Consider the following 20356-nt stretch of genomic DNA (forward strand, 5'->3'; position numbering starts at 1 on the left):
TAGCAATGTTTGAAACATGGATCTCACTGCCTTTCCTCTTAGTGTACTAAATAATAGCAGACATATGCTTCTGTCCTTTTCCCTTTGCATTAGACAATTGTCAAATGCCTCAATATATCCAAAATAATATTTAGTGTCGTACATTACAATGCAGACAGTGAGTATGCAAACAAAACTACAGTGTTGTAAGTCAAACACTGTTATTTCAGACTAACATGTACCAAGGGAAGGAATTTCAGAAGTAGGTTATTTGTCCCTTAAGCTTCACAGCTTCTTGTCTGGAGTAACATGAAATGCATTCCTTCCAGCAGTATATGAGGGTGCTCATTTGAATATTATAGGATAATAGGGCTCGTTTCCTTCTCCATACACATGGAATGGGCTCGGTTTCTATGGTAACCAGGGAGTGTTGTCACATTTTTTTCCCACTGTTTTTGGAGTGTAATCAAAGTAAGACGAAGGTATCTGTGGAAGATGGGTAACTGAATTGTTTCTGACATTGTTTATATCACAGCAGTAGCTGGCAGAACTCTTGAATAATTCAGGCTGAAAGGTAAGTTCATGAACAGAACCAAGTTTAGGCTGGAAAATGCAGAAACACCATCCAGCCAGAAGTCGAGTGTAGTTCCTTGTTACGGGTTCTTAAATATAGGCAGGATTGGGGATGTGTCTGCATGATTTACTGGAGTTCCTGTTGTTTTAGTGTTTTAACTGAGTGGAAGAAGGGCAAGGAAGTCAGGCTTATCTCATGCCAACCTGACACTGAATCTTTATCTTGCACACCTACAGTATGTAAAAGAAATTGGCAGAAATGCGTATGATTAAATTAATAGTGAAAGCTGAGAAGATGCCAAACATCCCTTCACCTTTATTGCACTGCTGATCTTTAATTAAAAATAAATTCAGCTTAGGGAGGTCCTGCAGTCTTTATGGAGCCAGACGCTGTCAGAGGAAAAAAAGAAACAACCTATTTTGTGACCCTCTTAATTAGGTGAGTGTTGATACAGTGTGTGACCCAAAGAAATGGGCTGCACAGCGTGTAAGAAGATGTTGAAAAACCTGAGGAGACAATAAAGCTTGAAAATGAAAGTTTTCCATGATACAGGACATGAACCTAACTGGAATCTTGTGTTTTGTTGGTAAAATGTCAGTGAGCTCAGGGAGGAGGATAGCTTTGTATATCCTGGTCTAAGAAAAAAATGCACCCAGCACACAAAGCCAAGCAAGGGACTAATTGTTTTCACCTGGGAAACAGAATGAGCATCTTTCCCTATTATAATTTCTATGGAAATTGACAGGTAGCTGAATACATCATTTTAACATTTTCTAGAGGATTTTATTTTGAGGTAAGTTTTTTTTTAATTACGTTTTGCAGTTTTGACATTTAAGCCTGACAGTTATATACTGTAATTGGAACACATTAAATACATTTTATGACATTAGTATGAAATATTACCCAGGCAAGCATGTACGTACCACTTATTTGTTTTTCATTTCATTTATAATAATTAATTGTATAATTACAATTACATGCAATTTAATTAGGTTGTTTCTAGTGCATTTTCCAAATTGTTTACTCCCACAAGTAAAAGGTGTAATGAACTCTTGGCAGCCTTCTGTATTGTAAGGCAGATTTAAAGATTACCTGGAAGCAGTTTAACCCGTTGGTAAATTACTGATGGATTGGACAGTTTCTTCCAGATTTGTTCTCCTCAGTGTATTAAACCTGAACATTCTTAAACACCTTAATAAAGTTGAGTGCATTGTTTTTAAAATGTTAGTTATAGTAGCTTGTGAGTGAGAAGTCATAATGCCCCTTATGCTTGTCTTGTTCTCAGTAACTCTCCACCTATACATCGAGTAAGTGGAATCATTAGAAGGCTGTAATCAGGTTGATGCCTTCTCTTATATTAAGACAAAGGGCACTAACTCACTTGTCGGTACAAATGTCTCAAATTGGCTATGCTGACACTAATGGCTTAATCTGTTTTTCCCTTTATATTCACTATTGTGCAGTGGTAGCTGGATTATATTAACAATTTCTTATCACAGGCTAAACAAAATTAATTTTGAATTGAGTCACTTCATAGAAATACCTGCATATAATTTCCAAAAAAAGGTTTCTTTTTATTTCTAAGAATCAGCTTGGTTTTGAAACAACCATTTTAAGGGGGGGTGGGGGGTTGTGAGAGAGGGTGTACAGTATATGACTGATTTTCTTTTTTTTGGATGTGACTGCTGTGACTGTGTTGCTGAGATCTCAGCTACTTCTTCTTGGTTGCAATTCCTATAGTACTGTCAGTCTTGAGGCATGTTTTTTTTATTTTCAACCTGCTTCCTGCTGCCGAAAGGTCTATTTTTTCACAAGGCAGAGTGCCGACAGATACTCTTAAACCTCTGCCATTCGTTTGGAGACTGGGCTCTTCTTATGGAAAGGCGGTACAGTGATAGCATGTACAGACGCTCTTCCACCTCTCCAAAATTTGTACGATAGCCCCCTTTTGAATGGAAATCGTTCTTGAGACCAGAATTCTGTTTTGCTCATTTCTTCAAATGTGTCATTTTTGAACATCTATAACAATTCCAGGTGTAATTACCATGATGTTTCCTTTTGTTGAATGCCATATCTTGTAACTGAGACTCTATTTATGGTCCTCCCACTCTCACACATATTCTTAAATTGCCACAGAGAAACCGCGCTTCACCCATTAACCATTTTATTGGAGCCGGAGCCTTGACTCGTGTGATATTTCAGCCTCTTCTCCTGTGTGAGGTTGTTATCTCTTTTTCGGCAGATGGACGAGATCAAAGGCAAGGACCGGGTGGTTCTGGCTCTGGAGAAGGAGCTGGGTGTCCAGGCGGGTTACGCTCAGAAGCTGCTGCTGCAGAAGGAGGCCCTGGACGAGCAGCTGGTGCAGGTGAAGGAGGCAGAGCGGCATCATGGGAGCCCCAAGCGCGAGCTCCCTCCCGTGCTGGGCGACGCCGCCGACTTTATCCTCTGTCAGGTGAGGACAGCAGATTTCAACCTTTCCGTCTAGTTTTCTTCAGAATGCTGTACTGTTCTCTCGATTCATTCATTTTCCATTTCAGTTTAACCCTATCGACTCCATCGTAGGCCTCTCCCACTACGAGTGTCAATTCGCATCTAACACTACACTTTCCATCACTAAATACAACATTTTTTATAATTTCTCAAAATATCACAAATGCAAGTGATCTCCAATTTTTCTCTTAACATAATCATTTTTTTTGCAACAGAGAAACTATTTCGTAATAAAGGTTTAACACAACTGAAACTGTGTAAAAACATGATCCTAGTATGTCTAAATTTGAAGCAATCTAGACTGTTTCTGGTAGGAATCTGGAAGCAAACCAAAATAACTAACATTTTAAGAAGGCTACTTCTAAAGACCTGACTTTGTGTGTCTAACTTGTCACGAAATAACATGGCGGTATGTTTTTGATGTGCAGTAAATATGTACGCATGAATTGATGGATTTTCTGGGTTCATGTTAAGATGAAAGGAAAATGTTAACTTCTTTGTTTCACTGGATATATCTTTTGTGAAGTAAGAATTTATTTTAAATGAAGATGTGAAATTTTGAATATGTAGCAGCTGTTTTAATGTTTAATGTTCCCTGATTTCCTGATTTGGAATTGAAGTTTAAAAAAAAATGCTTTTAATGACCTGACTTACAAATTGCAGTTTGAGGTGTGTGAAAATGCCACTCAGCCGCACATGGTTAAAATCTGAATGAAATCTGAGTGAAGCTGGGAAGCCCTTGGCCCTTTAGCTTGTCCCATAGTTTTGAGAACAGTTTGTGGTGTGTAGGAGCAGCAGCTGGATGAGAGGGATGTGCGGCGCTTTCAGCTGAAGATCGCGGAGCTCAACGCAGTCATTCGCAAGCTGGAGGACAGGAACACGCTGTTGGCCGACGAGAGGAATGAGCTGGTGAGAGAGTTTGGCTTTCATGGCCAGGCCTATCGGAAGAACAGGGCAAACTGCGACGGTCCGTTTTTTGAACGAGTTGCTCAGGGACCCGCGGTTTAGTTTTAGATGAAGTGGGTTTTTAACCTTAAAAAAACCAACATTTTTTCAAGTAGCTTCAAAAATTTGGAATCACTGTCTCCCTACACAGCACAGCATTGCTATTGCTACACATCAATCATTCTCACATGAAAGGTTAAATAATGCGATGTAAAGCAAAAACGAATTATTTCACCTTTGATTACTGCCCACAATTCTTAGTATTACCTTCAGGACATGGCAGGGTCTGTCTTCTCTTTAATGAGCCATGCAGGAACTGGACAGATTTCCTACTTGTCTGCAGCTTATCTGGCCTCACTCATGTCTACAGGGGCAAGGGGTGTGTTCTGATAACATGGCCTCCTCAGCTGGGGGAGAGGTAAAGCACACTGGCTGTGTAATTTAATCACAAAAGTCATTGATTTGAAGCCCATGGGGAGATTTCCCCACTTCTTTTGGACAGCCAGGCAAATCACTTTCACAGTAATATGCATTCGCAATTTTTATACATCAACAGTGGCTATCACTTCTGTGACTCAAATACTAAATAGTTCTAAAAATGTAGACCATATATGAAATGTAGGTATATTTTTTTTAAATGTGGAAAATAACTGAAGCACTAAATTCCGCAGGTTGTTCAACACAAGTCACATGAGTAAGTGTGTAAACCTCTTGCTTCAATCGCAGTTTACATGTAAGGCAACTGCAGTTTAAAAAGCCACAAAGAGGTGCAGTTACCTCGGTTTGTTTTAAGGTTTTATGGGTCTGTATCTGAATAATGTAAAATGCTTGATTGAGAAAAAGACACATTCTATTTTGGTGTTGCATATAAAAGGTTCCACTATTTCAAAATCTGTGTAAAGTGAATTGGCAGGAAACAGTTAATGGCAGTATGGTTGAGGTCAAATAAGATGATCTAGATCCTTGTGCAAACAGCTGGCCACAGCAGTAAAGAGACCTTCAAGGTCAATGTGGAAAATGAAGTGTGAAAGATAGTGGTGGGCAGGCGAACCTGTCTGAACTGACATTTGTGCCTTGTAGCTGAAACGTGTCAGAGAGACAGAAAGCCAGATGAAGCCCCTATTTGAGAAGAACAAGAGGATGTCGAAGAAAAACGAGGACCTCCTGCAGTCCTTACAGCGCATGGAGGAGAAGCTGAAGAACCTGACAAGGGAGCATGCCGAAATGGTGAGCTAACTTATTATTACCACAGAAGACATTCTTCGGTGCATCTTAATTAAATAACGCCTTGCAGCTCAAAACTGACAACCCATTGAAGCTAAGCAGGTGGGAGCCTGGTCAGTACCTGGATGGGAGACCTCCTGGGAAAAACTAAGGTTGTTGCTGGAAGAGGTGTTAATGGGGCCAGCAGGGCTCACCCTGTGGTCTGTGTGGGTCCTAATGCCCCAGTAAAGTGATGGGGACACTATACTGTAAACAGGCGCTGTCCTTCAGATGAGACGTAAAACCGAGGTCCTGACTCTCTCTGGTCATTAAAAATCCCAGGGCCTTTCTCTGAGAGTAGGGGTGTTACCCCAGCATCCTAACCAAATTTCCCATTTGCCTTTACTAATATTGGCCCCTTAATAATGCCAATTTATGAACTGGCTTCATCACTCTGTTCTCCTCCCCACTAATAGCTGGTATGCGGTGAGTGTACTGGAGCACTATGGCTGCTGTCGCATCATCCAGGTTGATGTTGCACATTGGTGGTGGTGGAGGGGAGTCCCCATTACCTGCAAAGCCCTTTGAGTGTAGCGTCCATTATTATTATAGATACATATGTCATTCAGTTGCATTTAATCTTCTTTGTAAGTGCAATAATTGTCTCAACTGGGACAAGAGAGCATTTTGGTAACTCTTAATCTGTTATATTCAAAGAATTTCCAGTGGAGTCAAGAAGAGATTCTTGTAAAAAGGAGTAATTTACTTCAAAAAGGTATTGAAGGTCAGAATCTTCTCATTAAAGAAATAATAAAAAAAAGATTGGATGTTGGACATGATCTATTAAAATCCAATGCCTTGTCTTTTATGGGGGTGTCATCTTAATTTTCTAACCATATTCTATTATAATTCAATTCATTTGATTGCTACAGTATCTCACCCTGCACGTGATTGCAGTTTTTGGAGTAATTCAGAATGAAGTCATGCTTTATTAGAATTCTGTGTTTGTATAGAATAGCATTGTGTTCACCCCACTGACATGCACAAAAAGCCTGTACTGTAAATGCTCAAACTCCAATTAAACACAAGGATTCTTTTATGTTTATTAGGTAAACTTTTTTATCCTGTCTGCAAAGTGTGTTTAATAATTTCCCTTAGGCGCTGTTTCAAAGAAAAACCTTTTTGTGTGAATGTTTTTTGAGCTGTCTGGAGATTTTTTCAGCATTAAGGAGATCAGTACGTGTTTCAGGATGAAGGTTTCATAAATACAAAATTAGTTGCTAGGATTGTGCTGCAACAGAAGTGGTTCATTCAGATCTTCAAGGTAACTTTCACAGTCCTGGTAATGGAATTTTATTAAGAAATGTTTTTCCAAATTTAAGCAGTTTTCTCTGTAAACTGTAGACACTGAATTTCACAATTCAGTTATTTCTAAGCATCATTTAATACACTGACAGAAAAGTTGGAAGTGTTGCCTTTTTTTTAATAGTAAGGAAAATGGGATTTCTTATGGTAGGTTAAAGCCAAAGATGAATAAAGGCTCCTTCTTTGTATCGTTGGGACAGCATGGCATAGTGGGTAAGTGTACTGGGTTCATAACTAGTGTTCACATCCCTTGTTTTCCCTTGAATGAGATACTTGCTGCCCAGTCCACCCAGCTGTACACTGTATGTGGGGGACATTATTGCTGGGGGATATTTCCTGTTACCACCATGGGAACCAGGGTAAGATTTGTCCAGATGAGCTGTTCTGGTTCAGATATGAAAATTACTTACCTTTCTTAATCTCAGTCTTATTATTGGAGTTTGTATTTGATGGTGAATCATTTTTGTTTTGCATCTCATAAAGAATGCTTCTTCTCTGTTTCTTGTCTTCTGTCCCTAGCAAACATGACTAGACTTGGTCATTTCAGACACCCAAAAAATACAACCAGAATAACATATTTTAAAGAGCTTAATTATCGCACACTAATAAGCAGACATCATGTTTCATAATTCTCTACTCTCTTTTTATTCTGTGCATCCCCTTAAATAAAGTACATTCTCTTGGGTTAGGCAGTTGTAAATTGTGATTAGACGAGAACATTTGAGGCATTGAAAATGAAAAATCTAGGCTATGGGAATTCTATCAGACATCATTCTCCATTTTTTTCATTATATGGTTTTCTTCCAAAAAAATGAAATGTAATTGCACAAAAATGTGTTGCTGTTTGATATTTGTGATATTTTAATTCTAAATGAAACAGAGACTGCAGAGATGTAGTAGTTTTGTAGTGCTTTAACTTTAAACAGATGTAAATATCCTAAAGCTTATAGGCTGAGCTTCCTAAATCAACCAGGTAAATGTTTTTTTTCCCCTCTGTGTGTACCTTTAAAATGAAAATGTAAAAAGGTTCCAACTCAAATTTAACAGATTGTCTTTGATTTTACAATACTGTCTTAGGATATATGAATGTTTAGATGTGAGTTTTTCAGCTTCAGGTCGTGTTTCTATGGACTAGTTTGCACAGTTAAAACTGTAGAAGAGGGTGATGTATAGTGTCATGGAGCAGAGAACCTTCCGAACCTGCAGTTCCTTGCAGTCATGCAAGCTCATTAAGACTTACAGGCTCTCAATAATGAGAAACACTGATAAAGAAAGGCTTAAGTTGCATTGTTACAGGAATTAACAAACGTTTTTTTAGAAAACATACAGTAATTGATTTGCAATCATGTTTGATATTCAATAGAAAGACTGTTGTGTGAAAAAGAAAAAAAGAAAAATAGAGAACATTTTAAACCTTAAAAAATGTTTTGCCTTAGCAGCTGAGAATGTGTGTGTATGGGTTCTGTCAGGTGGGATGCTTAAAATATGAAAAGGCAATCTTTTAAGTGTCCTAGATCAATACTTTTTATATATATAATGTGTGTGGTAATGCTAGATTTAAAAGCATTTTGTATATTTTGTATACAGGTAGGCCAAAGCATGCAGGTGTAGAACAGGACTTAATGCATTTTTATACAAAAATTCATATTCAAAACTTGAAATCAAAACTTACATTGTGACCTGCACAAGTGGGCACCTTTTCTTGTGAGTTGTCCTGAAGATGCCTGATCTCCGTGTGTTTGCTTTCTTATTCCAGAAGGAGAAATTACATTCCCAGACGCAAACTGCTCTGAAGAGACCGAGTTCCCTCAATGATCTCAGCCACACGCACGAGGAGCAGGAGATCGAGTTCCTCAAACTGCAAGTGGCTGAGCAGCAGAGCATGATCGACGACTTGACCGTGGTGAGCTTGGTGAGCTTTGCTGTCCCTGCAGTGTGGATTTTCATGTAGCTTATTTGGGGACCGTCAGTATGAACGCAAAATACGTTTCTAGCCTGAAATATGCTGTTTGTGGATTTTCTCTGTTTGCCTTAACCACTTGCAGCACAGTTTCTGATTTGTTTAGACCATCTACAAACCAGCTGTTTTATTTCCTAAGTATCCTCTTGTCCTGCCTTGCTGTTTTTTTTTCTCTAAGTGTGAAAGAATGGTTAGTTGTAAATTTGCATTATGGAGAGTTAATTTGAAATTTCATTTGGAATTGCCATTTGTCATTTGTATCTTATATCCTCCGATTCTAAAGTCTCTAAATTTTTAATTTCACCACAATGGTCTCTGGCCCAGTACAGATAGGTGGAAGGCCAGGAGCAGGTGAAGCCCGCTGTTGAACTTTTTTACAATGTAGTTCTCTTGTTAAAAGGGAATTAATATCCATTTTTGCCATGACATTTTTCACTGAAAATGTACCGGAGCTTTCAGAGGTCATAGTCTGGCTGATTATGTCAATCTCTAGCTTTGTTCAGCAGCTTGTAGTGAAATTTCATAAATTTTACTTGCTACACATTCATCCATTTAATCAAATGCAGTGATGTTAAAATATTCAAAATTGCACTGGGATTAGGTATCCCAGGTGCATAAAAGCTTTCTCTTAGACAATCAAATACTAGACAAATCTTCACTTTGAACTGTTTGAACCTTGATAAGTTCTCAATTATCTGTTTTTGTTTTAAACTCCACTTCCCAGACTGAAGTATTACAAATCCAGATGCAGGGAAAGGATCCATTAAGATTCCAATTAGGTCTAAACCTACTGTATATCTATTTTGAAGAACTGGGGCTTTTATCAGCTATTGGCTGTTGTTGTGATATAAGGTACAGGTATAATTTACAGAATATCTAAATAGCTTTCTACAGACAGTTGTAGGCTTTATTTTTCTTCTGCTTTGTCTATTCCCATTAGACTTTTAAACTCCTTTTTCCTTGGGTCTTTGCAATATCAGGCCAAAAGTATAAATGTAAACTTTTCCTTAGATGCATTTGCTGTAGGTTGTTGGACTTGAATCCTTTAAGCTAATATCGCAGAAGTCTGTATTAGTATTTTAACAAAAATGGTGAAAATCAGGAATTGACCGAGTGTTTTAGTCAATAAGTGAAATAATAATTTATTCATAACCTCCAGCTATTAAGTTCTTTTTCCAGAATACACAGTACCCGAGCGGTTGGTATAATTAGAGGCACGTGAATTATTTATTCTCTGGCACAGCTTTGGTGAAGAAAGCAATAATAAAAGTACACTTGGTTAAACAAATATTTATTACAGTAACAAGACACAAACTACATTGCACACAACAAAACATACAATACACAAAGGAACAAGTAATAGGTTTATTCCATGCTGAAAAAAAGAAGAAAGAAAACACAACGTTTCGGCTGTGGAGCCTTCTTCAGTTGTGAGAGAGACAGGGCAGTAGGCAAAGGAGAACAAAGGTTGGGAGGGAGGAGGAGTGAGAGGCGGGAGCAGGGGACAGAAAGAGAGGCCAATCAAGAGTTGTGAAGCCAGAATGGGTGCATAGAGGTGTGAAATGAAACTTCCAATTAATGGAGAAAATTTAAAAGAACAGTAGTCTGTCGTTAAGGGAAGGGAGAATGTGTGATCCTAGCTGCAGAATAATTTTAGTTTCGGTGGTCTTTCTGATGTATGAGTTCCGAAAACCGTCTTTGAGAACACAGACGGAGAGATTAGAGTGGTCGTGGCCGTCAGAGGTGAAATGAGAAACAATGGAATAAACCTATTACTTGTTCCTTTGCAGCCTACGCATGCTGACGCAGCTACCCACCTGAAATACAATACACAAGTTACTCTATATACTGTACACTATTACAAACAAGGCATTTCAGAGGCCTAAGATTCTGGTCACCCAGAAAACCCCAGACTGTTACTAAGCATAAAACTCTTAATGCCTACAGAGTTTACACAAGAGATGAGCTGCCTTCTAACTAAATACAATGCAACCTGCAGTTATGCAGTTAAATCTCTCTCTCTGCACCCTGGATGCCACAAAATAAATGGCAGCCTATATCCCTATCCGTAAAAATACAACCTGAGCAGGAAAGATATTTCTAACTGAGTCATCTTTTACTCAGGAAACCCATGTTCTCTAAAACCACAGAATAGCAAGCTCTCACTAGCAAGGTTCAAATACTTGATCCAAACAGGTTTTGTTTTGATCGCCTGGAGCAAGCTTCAAGTTCCGACTCCTCTGGACCGTCTCTCCTCTATCTTCCCATTCTTTCTTGATCTTGTTGTTGTCTTTCTGTCACCTTAATGTGATCTTGTATTGTATGTTTCTGTACTGCTCATTGACAATCACTAACCCACAGCTTACCTAGGTACAGTATACTAAGGTAAACTTTAAAGTTATTTTTGCTGAAGGGACCCCCCAGACCTCAGGAAGTATCCTCTCGCCCTTGAAAGTAGAAGTGTCACAAACTTTATCTAAAATCTAAGAGACGCTTCTTAGTAACCTAAAGCTGAAACAGTATCCTCTAGTAGCTGCCATGTATCCATGTTACACCATTTTATTATTTTTCCTTCTTGATTGTTTTTTTTCTACACAACTGAATGTACACATTCCATTTAAAATCCATTCTTTAAAATTTCCATTTAAAGAATGTTTTCTTTTCAGCCCTAGTGCGCCACAACGCTCACCACACCCCAGCTATCAGTGGGGAGGAGAGCAGAGTAATGAAGCCTATTCATAGATGGGGATTATTAGGAGGCCATGATTGGTAAGGGCCAATGGGAAATTGGGCCAGGACACTGGGGTTACACCCCTACTCTTTTTGCGAAACGCCCTGGGATTTTTTAATGACCAGAGAGAGTCTGGACTTCAGTTTTACGTCTCATCCGAAGGACAGTGCCTGTTTACAGTATAGTATTCCTGTCACAATATACTCATACTGTGTACAGTACCATACATTTTCTTAGAGTGGTACCATCCCACTGCCACAGCTACATCTTTCGGTTTAAGAATTCATCACTTTCAGTTCCCTGCACCACAACTGAAGCTCAGGGGAGAGAGTGCCTTTATTCAGGACAGAAGGACACTTCTCCTACCATGGCTCCTCCTAAAAGCTTAGTTCTTAGGCCCAAGCCCTGGTCTGTATCTCCTCCAGGGATGGAGGATGGGGCTTTGTTCCCTGGGGCCCTGGTCCAGATTACTGTATATGGGCTTTTCCCACACTTAAGACAATCTCCACATTTATAAGGAGTCCATTTAAGGCATACAGGTAATTTCTCATTTATTCCTTTTTTAGCTTGTATTACATGTGTTTCTTCCCATGCTTTCATGCACGAGGGTGTGCTCCTCCTTAGTATGCCAAGAATCTGCCTGTTGAGTAAATCTACCTAAGGCTCCATCTGAGATCTGTTAAGACACCTTTGTAAGTCTGTTTATACTTTGAAGTCCTTACCAAGTTAGGCCCAATTACCTCCTCTACTGTGTCAATTTCTTCTGTGAATGTCTGGTTTACGAACCTATCCCCTGGGTATTGGACGATACATTGTCTCACCTTGTCGCCTGGAGTGAGAGGGCAGAGGTGAGCTTGCTCAGTTTCCCTCCCCCTGCTTCAAGTCTCAGGGGACTGGAATTCCCTTCCCAACATCTCCCGAGTGGACGAGGTTTGATTTTCTTCACATCTCCCATTTAGAATAGAATGTAGTTTGATCAAATTCTTAGGCTATTTAGGGCTACTGTATTAAAGTTTTTGGCTATAGCCTTCTTAATGAGGCCAACTGCCCTTTGAGTCAATCCATTGCACTGAGGAGTGTAGGGTGGAGAGAGAACATGCCGTCCTCCATGTTGCTGTAATAACTGTAATAACACTTTAGAATTCTTAAAATGAGTACCTTGGTCAGTTCTAATTTCCTCAGGGATACCCAATGTTGCAAAAACCAATCGGTTAGCGCACTTGTAACCACATTTGCAGTGGCGACTTTGGTAGGGTAGACCTTGATATACCCAGTGCAGTTACAGAAGTACTTAATATTCCCTTTAGCTCCAGGCTTAAACTGGCTCCAGGCAGAGAGGAGTTCACAAATTTCTCACCCTCTTTTCAATGTAGGGGCTGATGCTCCTCTACCTGACATGTAGTGCATTTTCTTTTAACTTTAGCAGCATGTGGACGTACTCTAGAGATGCTCAGACCAAGTGTCTTGCAGTGCTTGGTGATGGGTCTAGTACCTACATGACCCAATTCCTCATGGATTCCCTGCAGTACTTTGGACATCTGATCAGGGGGCTCTTCCCTAAGTTCTCCCTTCTCAGGCCAGGATGATTTTCTAACTATAATAATCCTCAGTTGGGTCAGTCGGTCTGCATCGTTTTTACCGCCAGCACGATCTCCAGACTTCTGATGCCATAGTTGGTACACAGGGGTGATTTCCATTTTAACGATAAACTCATCTATTAATTTCCATTCTACTGTATGAACAATGGGCTTTCGTTTTGCATTCTTATAATTATTTTGACACCAAATTTCAAGATTCTTTGTTAAGGCCTGCTAGCAGTAGAAGCTGTCTGTTAGTAGATAAACTTCCTAATTTGCATCTTTTCACACTGGCTCAGGGCTTCTACAATTACTATTACTTCAGCTTTCTGTGCAGAACCAGTAGTCCTCTTTTAGTAAAAATTGTCTGGTCATTCTTTTTAATCATGTAGGCCCAGTAGGCTTTTTCCACATCTGTTTCCTTCATACTTCCATCAGTGAAGACTTTAAACTGACAGTCCTTTCTTTCTTTACTCTAAGCTGTGTTTTGTAGACTACCCTCCATTTCTACCAATAATTGAGGATCTAAGAGAATGTTCTGAAATTTCCCCCATTGTACATTAGTAGTCTTGGCACCTATAACAGTCTCTTATACAGTTCCTTAAGGTTGTTATATTTAGTAACTAGGGTTATGTCTTTTCCTACTGCTAATTTCTTAAGTCTAGACCAGTAAAACATTAACATGCTAAGTTCTCGCTCAACCTCCAAAAACTTTTGAGTTGAACTTTTGGCTGTAGAGCTACAGTAACTGTCCTCCTATTTAAGGATTTATAATTGCAGACCAGATGGTATGTCCCATCAGGCTTACGTACAGCTAAAATGGGAGTATTGGTAGGTGCTGTTTTAACAGGTATTAAAAACTCTTTATTTACCGATTCTTGAACTATTACTCTCAACTTTTCTTTAGCTTTTGAGTTTAGATTAGGCTGTCTTACAGGGGGGTGTATTCCTCCTTCTATCACGTGTGCAAAATCACTGCTTAATTTTCCACAGTGGTTTTTACCTTGTGTGATTTTAGTTTGTTTTAACAGTTGCCTGAGTCTATTTTTGTTAGCACTACTGATCTGTGCTTCTTCTACCTTTTTCTCAATTTCAACTGACATGTCAACTGACTTATACAGTACCAGAGAAGCCTAGACTTGGCTAGTGTCGTTTCTGTGGTTTTGGTGCTGCTGCACCTGTCTAAGTCTTTGAGCAGGATAAGGTCATAGTTTCCAAGTAGCATTGTTACATTCCAGTTATTAGTAGAAGGCATTAATGTTTTGTGCTCCCATCAGCCAGAGTTATATTTTCATAGCCGAGTGCCTTAAATCCTGGCCTAGAATTTATCATTGGCATTTCAGCTCCTGAACCTTCATTTATATAGCCTGACTTAACATCGTCACCTCCTGTTGGAAGATCATAGGGAGAGGTATCTTTACTTTCATTCCAAGTGGAGTCGTCGTCATCTTGTCAGTCATAAAGTGTTCCTTGGCTCAGTGTCCTTTGTCTACGGAATCCTCCCTCTACTGTACTGCTTTACTAAATCCTCCATATCTACCAAGTCACCCCGCTTTGGGTGTGATCTTCCTTCTGATACAGATAGTCCTATTCTCTGCACAGTGGCTCTTCAGCCATCTATCTGTGTACACTCCTGAAGACAGGAGGACCACGTCTTTTGGTAATTTATTCAGTAAATAATTACAAAAGCTTCTCCATGCAATAAACTGCTGTGCTGGTATCATTTTTGCTTAATATTTCTTATCTGAGTCCTTCCTTTAGAAATGGCAATTCACAGGCACAACCTTTTCTCTATGGTGACCATCTTGGACATTACCCCAAATTAACACTGTGCATCCAATAGCCCTATACAGTATATATCTTTTACATTCTCTAGGAGATCAACATATGGGGTATTCACAACAAAGCAGTAACTCACACTGGCCGGCATTTATAAAGCCTTCGATGCCTGTTTCAAATTTTCACTATTAACTTCAGATCCCTCTTGTATCAAAGCAGTGGTTCTTGAATTTATTAGCTTTATACTTCTAGCTAGGGTTTTTACTTTCTCTGCTTACCTCTACAAGCCCCTTTTTGAGCCACACATTGGTCACCAAATATTGTCAGGGGAGAGTTTACGCTGAGGCACACGGACCTGCTCTACCTTGAAGGTCAAAACCAGGGGGTTCATTCTGGGAAGCCTTTGTTGCACCTCAACTAGAAGAGCACAGGAGTTACCTTGTGAAGGACACTGAGAGGACGCTTGCCTGGTGCTACTGAGTCTCTTCTCTAAAACCTCTGGGCAGAGCTGGTGGAGCCCCCCCCCAATGCTCCTGCAAGGCTAATTCCTTCAGAGAAGGCTCCAAAGGTGACCCTTTATGGCTGGTTGATCGATTTCCAGAGAAGGTCATATCTGAGAGGCAAGCTTTTAAAACATAAAAACATCTTTATTTTGCAGCCTTGTAGGAACCACAGAGTTTAAGCAATACAGGATGCATATGGTGATACTAAGGAAGGCTAAGTGAGCAGACGAAAAGAGAAAACAATAAGCTTACCGATTTTATAGGAGTCTTCTTAAGAAGAAAAATAAAACGATTTTAAGTATAAAAATATAACTTTTTCCTAGTCCCACTGGTCCCTAATCTAATCCTAGTCCAACCAATCAAGACTTTAATCTAACTAAACTAAATCCAACCTTGAGTAATAGACTGACCCACTACCAGTAAACCAGTACAGAGAAAATGTCCCCTTGTATACCATTTCACAAGTCAATTCTCTCAGACAAGGCTGAGAGCTCATTTTTCTTTTGCACCAGCGCTGGGGCTCTGTCTTCAGTGCTGTAGTTCTTGGAGCTCCTGTTATCTTCTGCCCATTAAAGGAGGTCTTCAAGAGTCTCTTCCTCTTGTGCTTTTCTGGCTGTCCTCTTAGTGTTCAAAGCAGTAGCAGGTGACACAGGGGACTCAGGCACTCCGACTGGTCCTTGTGATCCTGGTGCTCCTTTGACATTTGGAACTTCTGAAGCTTTTTTCTTAACATTGTTTTAAAATACATATTTAGTTAGTTCTCTTGAAACATGGCCGGTGCTTATCCACCCTACTCTTGTATTGCTCAGCCGGTTGTGCCCTGCTGCTGGGGCAACTCACCTTTCAGGCAGCACCCCCCAGTGTTGGCACTGACTGCTACTGCTTCTTTTAATAACATTTCCTTTCCCCTGTTAAGTCTTGGACAAGTTTTCAGTTGTTAGTTGCTCCTTTACAGTATATGCCTCCAGTGGCTGAGCTCCTACGGACCTTCTCCAACTAAGGCTTCTTTCTCCTGAGAAGTGCCTTGGTGTTACATTCGTCTCCTGCTCTTGTTTCTCCTCTCCCCCATCTGGGTACCTACTGGACCCATCTGCCCCTCTCCCAATCCATCCTGCCATCAATTTCAGGTTGATTGGAATCTATAATCATCTGCTAAACTGTAACTAAAACAAATTTGTAAAAAAAAACAAAATGGGCAGGGTCGCAAAGTGCTGACAATGTAGGAAGAAATTATCCACCTTTCCATGTTTTTGCATTGCTAAATGTTGGAAACCTGAAGTGTCAAAGCTAAATCTTTATTTTTATAAGCTTCATCTTCCTTATTGTTCGGATTGATTTGTGGATATCCAGGTCTTGAAGCGTCAATCTTACAAGGCAGGCTTGTTTAAAAGTATTTTTCATACAGGCAAACGAATCCAAAGGACTTTTCAGTTCCACCCTGTCCTTTTCTACTAAATTGTCTCCTTTACACTGACTGCAGCAGTCTGATTCCTAGATCTCTTTCCCGGTTTCAGCTTTCCCTTCAAAAGTTTGACAAGCTTTGCAATGTCTTTTGTCCCTTGACAGGAGCGTGACAGATTGAGACTCTCCAAAAAAACCAAGAGGAAAAGCATCAAGCTCCCAAAGGTAAGTAGGATTTTAATTTGCTGAAATGATTCATGAGCTGGCATGAGATTTTCAAAGACGTTTGAATGTGTTTAGATTCCCGTTGTATAAAATAAATTCCAAGATGTCTCTGCATTTATTACATATATTCTGTTTGTTTTCTTCTTAATATCTTTAAGCTAGTGCAGTTTTGAAGAATTCACAAATATGTTTTTGTCGTGATAATGTACTGAAAAACCCACTGAACTGGGTTCACATGAGTTCTCCTGTTTCCTCCCATAATCTAACGACGTTCTTGTAGGTTAAGTGGCTTCTGGGAAAATTGGCTTTGGTGTGAGTGTATCTGTGTGTGCCCTTTTATCGACTGGCGTCCTGTCCAGGATGTATCCTGCCTTGTGTCTGTCGCTTGCTAGCTGGGAAAGGCTCCGGCTCCCCTGCAACCCTGAATTGGATAAAGCAGTTACAAAATGGATGGATGGACCAAGTGTGAACAGTGAGGGAGATGCTGTGAAATGCTGGAGTAACATATGAAGCCAGCTAATGTTTATAAATTATTTTATACGTCCTGTTTTCAAACATTACATGAACTCGGTTACATGTGATGATATACTACATACAGTATGCAGTGGGTGTAGAAAGTATTGACCGCCATTTTATGTTGCCACATTTAGTTGTGTTACAACTGGAAAACGCAACAGACCTTCCTATTTGTTCTATGCAGCATCTTCTGCGATATCAATGTGTGTTAGGGGCTAAAAATAGTTACAAATCTTCATTGCAAAAGTATTTAACCCCTGTTGCCTTCAGAATTTGTACAGTATGATGACCGGAATCCACCTGTGTGCTATTAAAAAGGTTAACCATTCAGGCTGTGCACACCAGTCTTTGTGCGTTCCCATTGTTGGACATTGCAGACAGCCATATGAAGACAAAGGAGCTTCTGCAACAACTAAGGAACATATTGTGGACGGATTCAAGTCAGGCGAGGGGCATTAGAAGATTGCAAAGGCACCGATTATCCCAAGAAGCACTGTTAAATCAATTAGCAAGGTTTGGAGGACACATAAAACTACTCAGCATCTTCAACAACCAGGTTGTCCTCCAAAACTCAGCAGCCAGACAAGAAAGGCATTGGTCAGAGAAGTGGTCAAGAGGCCAAAACAAACCACGGCTGTATGATAGAGTGGCGAGGGGGAAGCCATATTTGGGGAAAAAAAGCTCACATCAAGTCCCTTCTTGAATATGCAGAAAAGCATGTGGGAGCCTTTGAATCAATATGAAAAAAATAATAGTCATGGTCTGATGAGACAATAATTGAGTTATCTCAATGAAAGCCATATATCTGGTGAAGGAAGAGCACTGCCTTTCACTCACAACACACCATTCCCACATTGAAGCATGGTGGTAGCAGCATAATGTTCTGGGGTTGCTTTTCATTGACTGGGACCTACAGGCTTGTCAAAGTAGAGGGTAGAACGAATGGAGCAAACAGTAGATCCGGGAGAAAAACCTGGAACAGTCTGCAAAAGATCTGAAACTGTAGCAGAGATTCATATTTCAACAGGACAATGACCTTGATATTAAATACTTAAGGTCTTAGTGGGGTGAATACTTGTCCAAGATGTATTTTTCAGTGTTCTCTTTTTCATAAAGTTTTTTTTTTACAATAAAAACAATTATGCAGTTTCAAAACCAAGTCTGTTTTGTTGATTGCACCAAAAATCCTGTTCAAATGTGTTGCAATTTGAAGTTGATGAGCAAAATGTGGCAGAGGTCCGAGGGGGGTTAATACTTTGTACTGCAACTGCACAATTACAGACTTAATTTACCTGAAATATTTGCTGGCCAAGCTGAATGAATGTTCAGTATACTTTGTAAGATATCGTTGTTAGACATAGTAAGTGTTAAGTAACATGTAACAACAAAAAGTATAATTAACAACATTTTATAAAACTGAATTAAACGGCAATTAACATTATTTCATATGATTTTATTTGTGGACTTCCTTACACAGGGTGAATCACTTTGTTTTCTCAGTCCTTTATCTATGTTTAGTAAGCAGTGATTTAAAGATCAAATGGCCCTAATGTCACATGCCTATAGACTATGATAATAGTAAGGTAATGTTTTCTTAATCCAGGGACTCAACAGAAACTGTCCTTTTTCATGGGAACCAGAGTCCTCTGTATGATTTTTTTTTTCCTCACAGTCCCTTTGAAGTATCACTCTATGACTTGGAGCTGGAACCCAATGAACAATGAACTGAAGTGCACTGTACAGTATATGAACGTTTTAGCTAAATTAAAATGAAAATCTGGTATCTGCACATTATAGAACCATGTTGGTGGTATGTTCGTGCCAGTGTTGCTGTGCAAGCAATTCTTATTATACTCTCTTATATTTCATTTAAACAACAAATACTGTGCACGAGATTGGTTTGCTCTGCTACAATCAGAAATCTGTAATTTGCTCAAGGAACGGACTCACTTTCACATACTGTCATAGTGCTAGTAATTTTGCCATCTTGTTTGGGACTATAAAATCTCACTAATACACTGTCTTTTGAGGTGCTGCCGGTCTACATACAGTATATAAAGTAGTGTACTTTTGTTAAGTGTGAAGTTTAAAGATATTTCCTGCTTTTAGAGGTGTACAGCATTTCTTAGATATTGTTCACAGTGATTATTTTTCTTGCGTCATTGGGAATGATTATGGTGTAATTGTTTTCACTTAATAGATTTCCAGCAGTGCTAACCCATAATTTTAATAATTAAATCTTTAAATATAGAAAGCATACTCTTACCACTGTTACCAACCTCTAATTTAAAGTGTTTTCATAATATTTGATTAAAGCTTGGGACATTGTTAAATGCCATATAAAAAATCTGATGTACTGTATACTTGAGTAAACACTATCTCTGAAATACACCTTGCAGCCTGTGTGGGTCCTAATGCCCCAGTATAGTGACGGAGACACTATACTGTAAAAACGCACCGTCCTTCGGATGAGACATAAAACTGAGGTCCTGACTCTCTGTGGTCATTAAAAATCTCAGGGCGTTTCTCGAAAAGAGTAGGGGTGTAACCCTTGCGTCCTGGCTAAATTTCCCATTTTCCCTTACCAATCATGGCCTCCTAATAACCCCCATCTATGAACTGGCTTCATCACTCTGTTCTCCTCCCCACTGATAATGTGTGGTGATCTATTATTGATTGACAGGGATCTAAACAGAGGTTGGACTGAGGATTGAGGCACCTTTTGTTCAATACCTTGCTTTTTTTGTCCTCCCAACCACTATAAAATAAAATGCTACAACTAAAATAACCAATCCCCACCCCCAACAGAGCCCTGCCATTTAGTGGTACTCCCTTCCACATTTCTCCCTAAGGATCCAAAGGAAGCGTCCAAAAAATAAGGCTTTGGCTGCATCACCTCTTCCAGGCTACCACCTTGGGTCAGTCCCTGTAGTCTAGATGTTGACGGTTCATATAAAAAATATCAGGCCCGGCCATGATCCGGTCATCCCAGAAAATGGAGGCCAACAGCAGCCAGATCTGTTTCTGATACTGTTTGAGGCCCAGAATAGAATCATCATCCAGAAAGAGTTCTAATTGGGGTGTTGATTTTCTTGTTCCCCACAGCAT

At 39.6% G+C, this 20356-nt stretch overlaps 1 protein-coding gene across 9 annotated transcripts in view; it reads left to right on the plus strand.

Annotated features, from left to right (window-relative positions):
- Positions 1-20356, plus strand: part of jakmip1 (janus kinase and microtubule interacting protein 1) — a 114719-nt gene that overhangs the window by 63620 nt on the left and 30743 nt on the right. For 5 of the 9 annotated variants that reach the window (XM_015344925.2, XM_015344919.2, XM_015344927.2 and 2 more), the window contains exons 4-8: positions 2796-3005; positions 3833-3952; positions 5069-5215; positions 8313-8468; positions 16673-16732. In XM_015344925.2, the coding sequence (XP_015200411.1) occupies positions 2796-3005; positions 3833-3952; positions 5069-5215; positions 8313-8468; positions 16673-16732 (693 nt within the window). The remainder of the gene's footprint in view (positions 1-2795; positions 3006-3832; positions 3953-5068; positions 5216-8312; positions 8469-16672; positions 16733-20356) is intronic. The other 4 variants (XM_006629604.3, XM_015344923.2, XM_015344922.2 and 1 more) reach the window with 3 other exon arrangements.

This window comes from Lepisosteus oculatus, chromosome 1 (assembly GCF_040954835.1).
Source record: "Lepisosteus oculatus isolate fLepOcu1 chromosome 1, fLepOcu1.hap2, whole genome shotgun sequence".
NCBI lineage: Eukaryota > Metazoa > Chordata > Actinopteri > Semionotiformes > Lepisosteidae > Lepisosteus > Lepisosteus oculatus.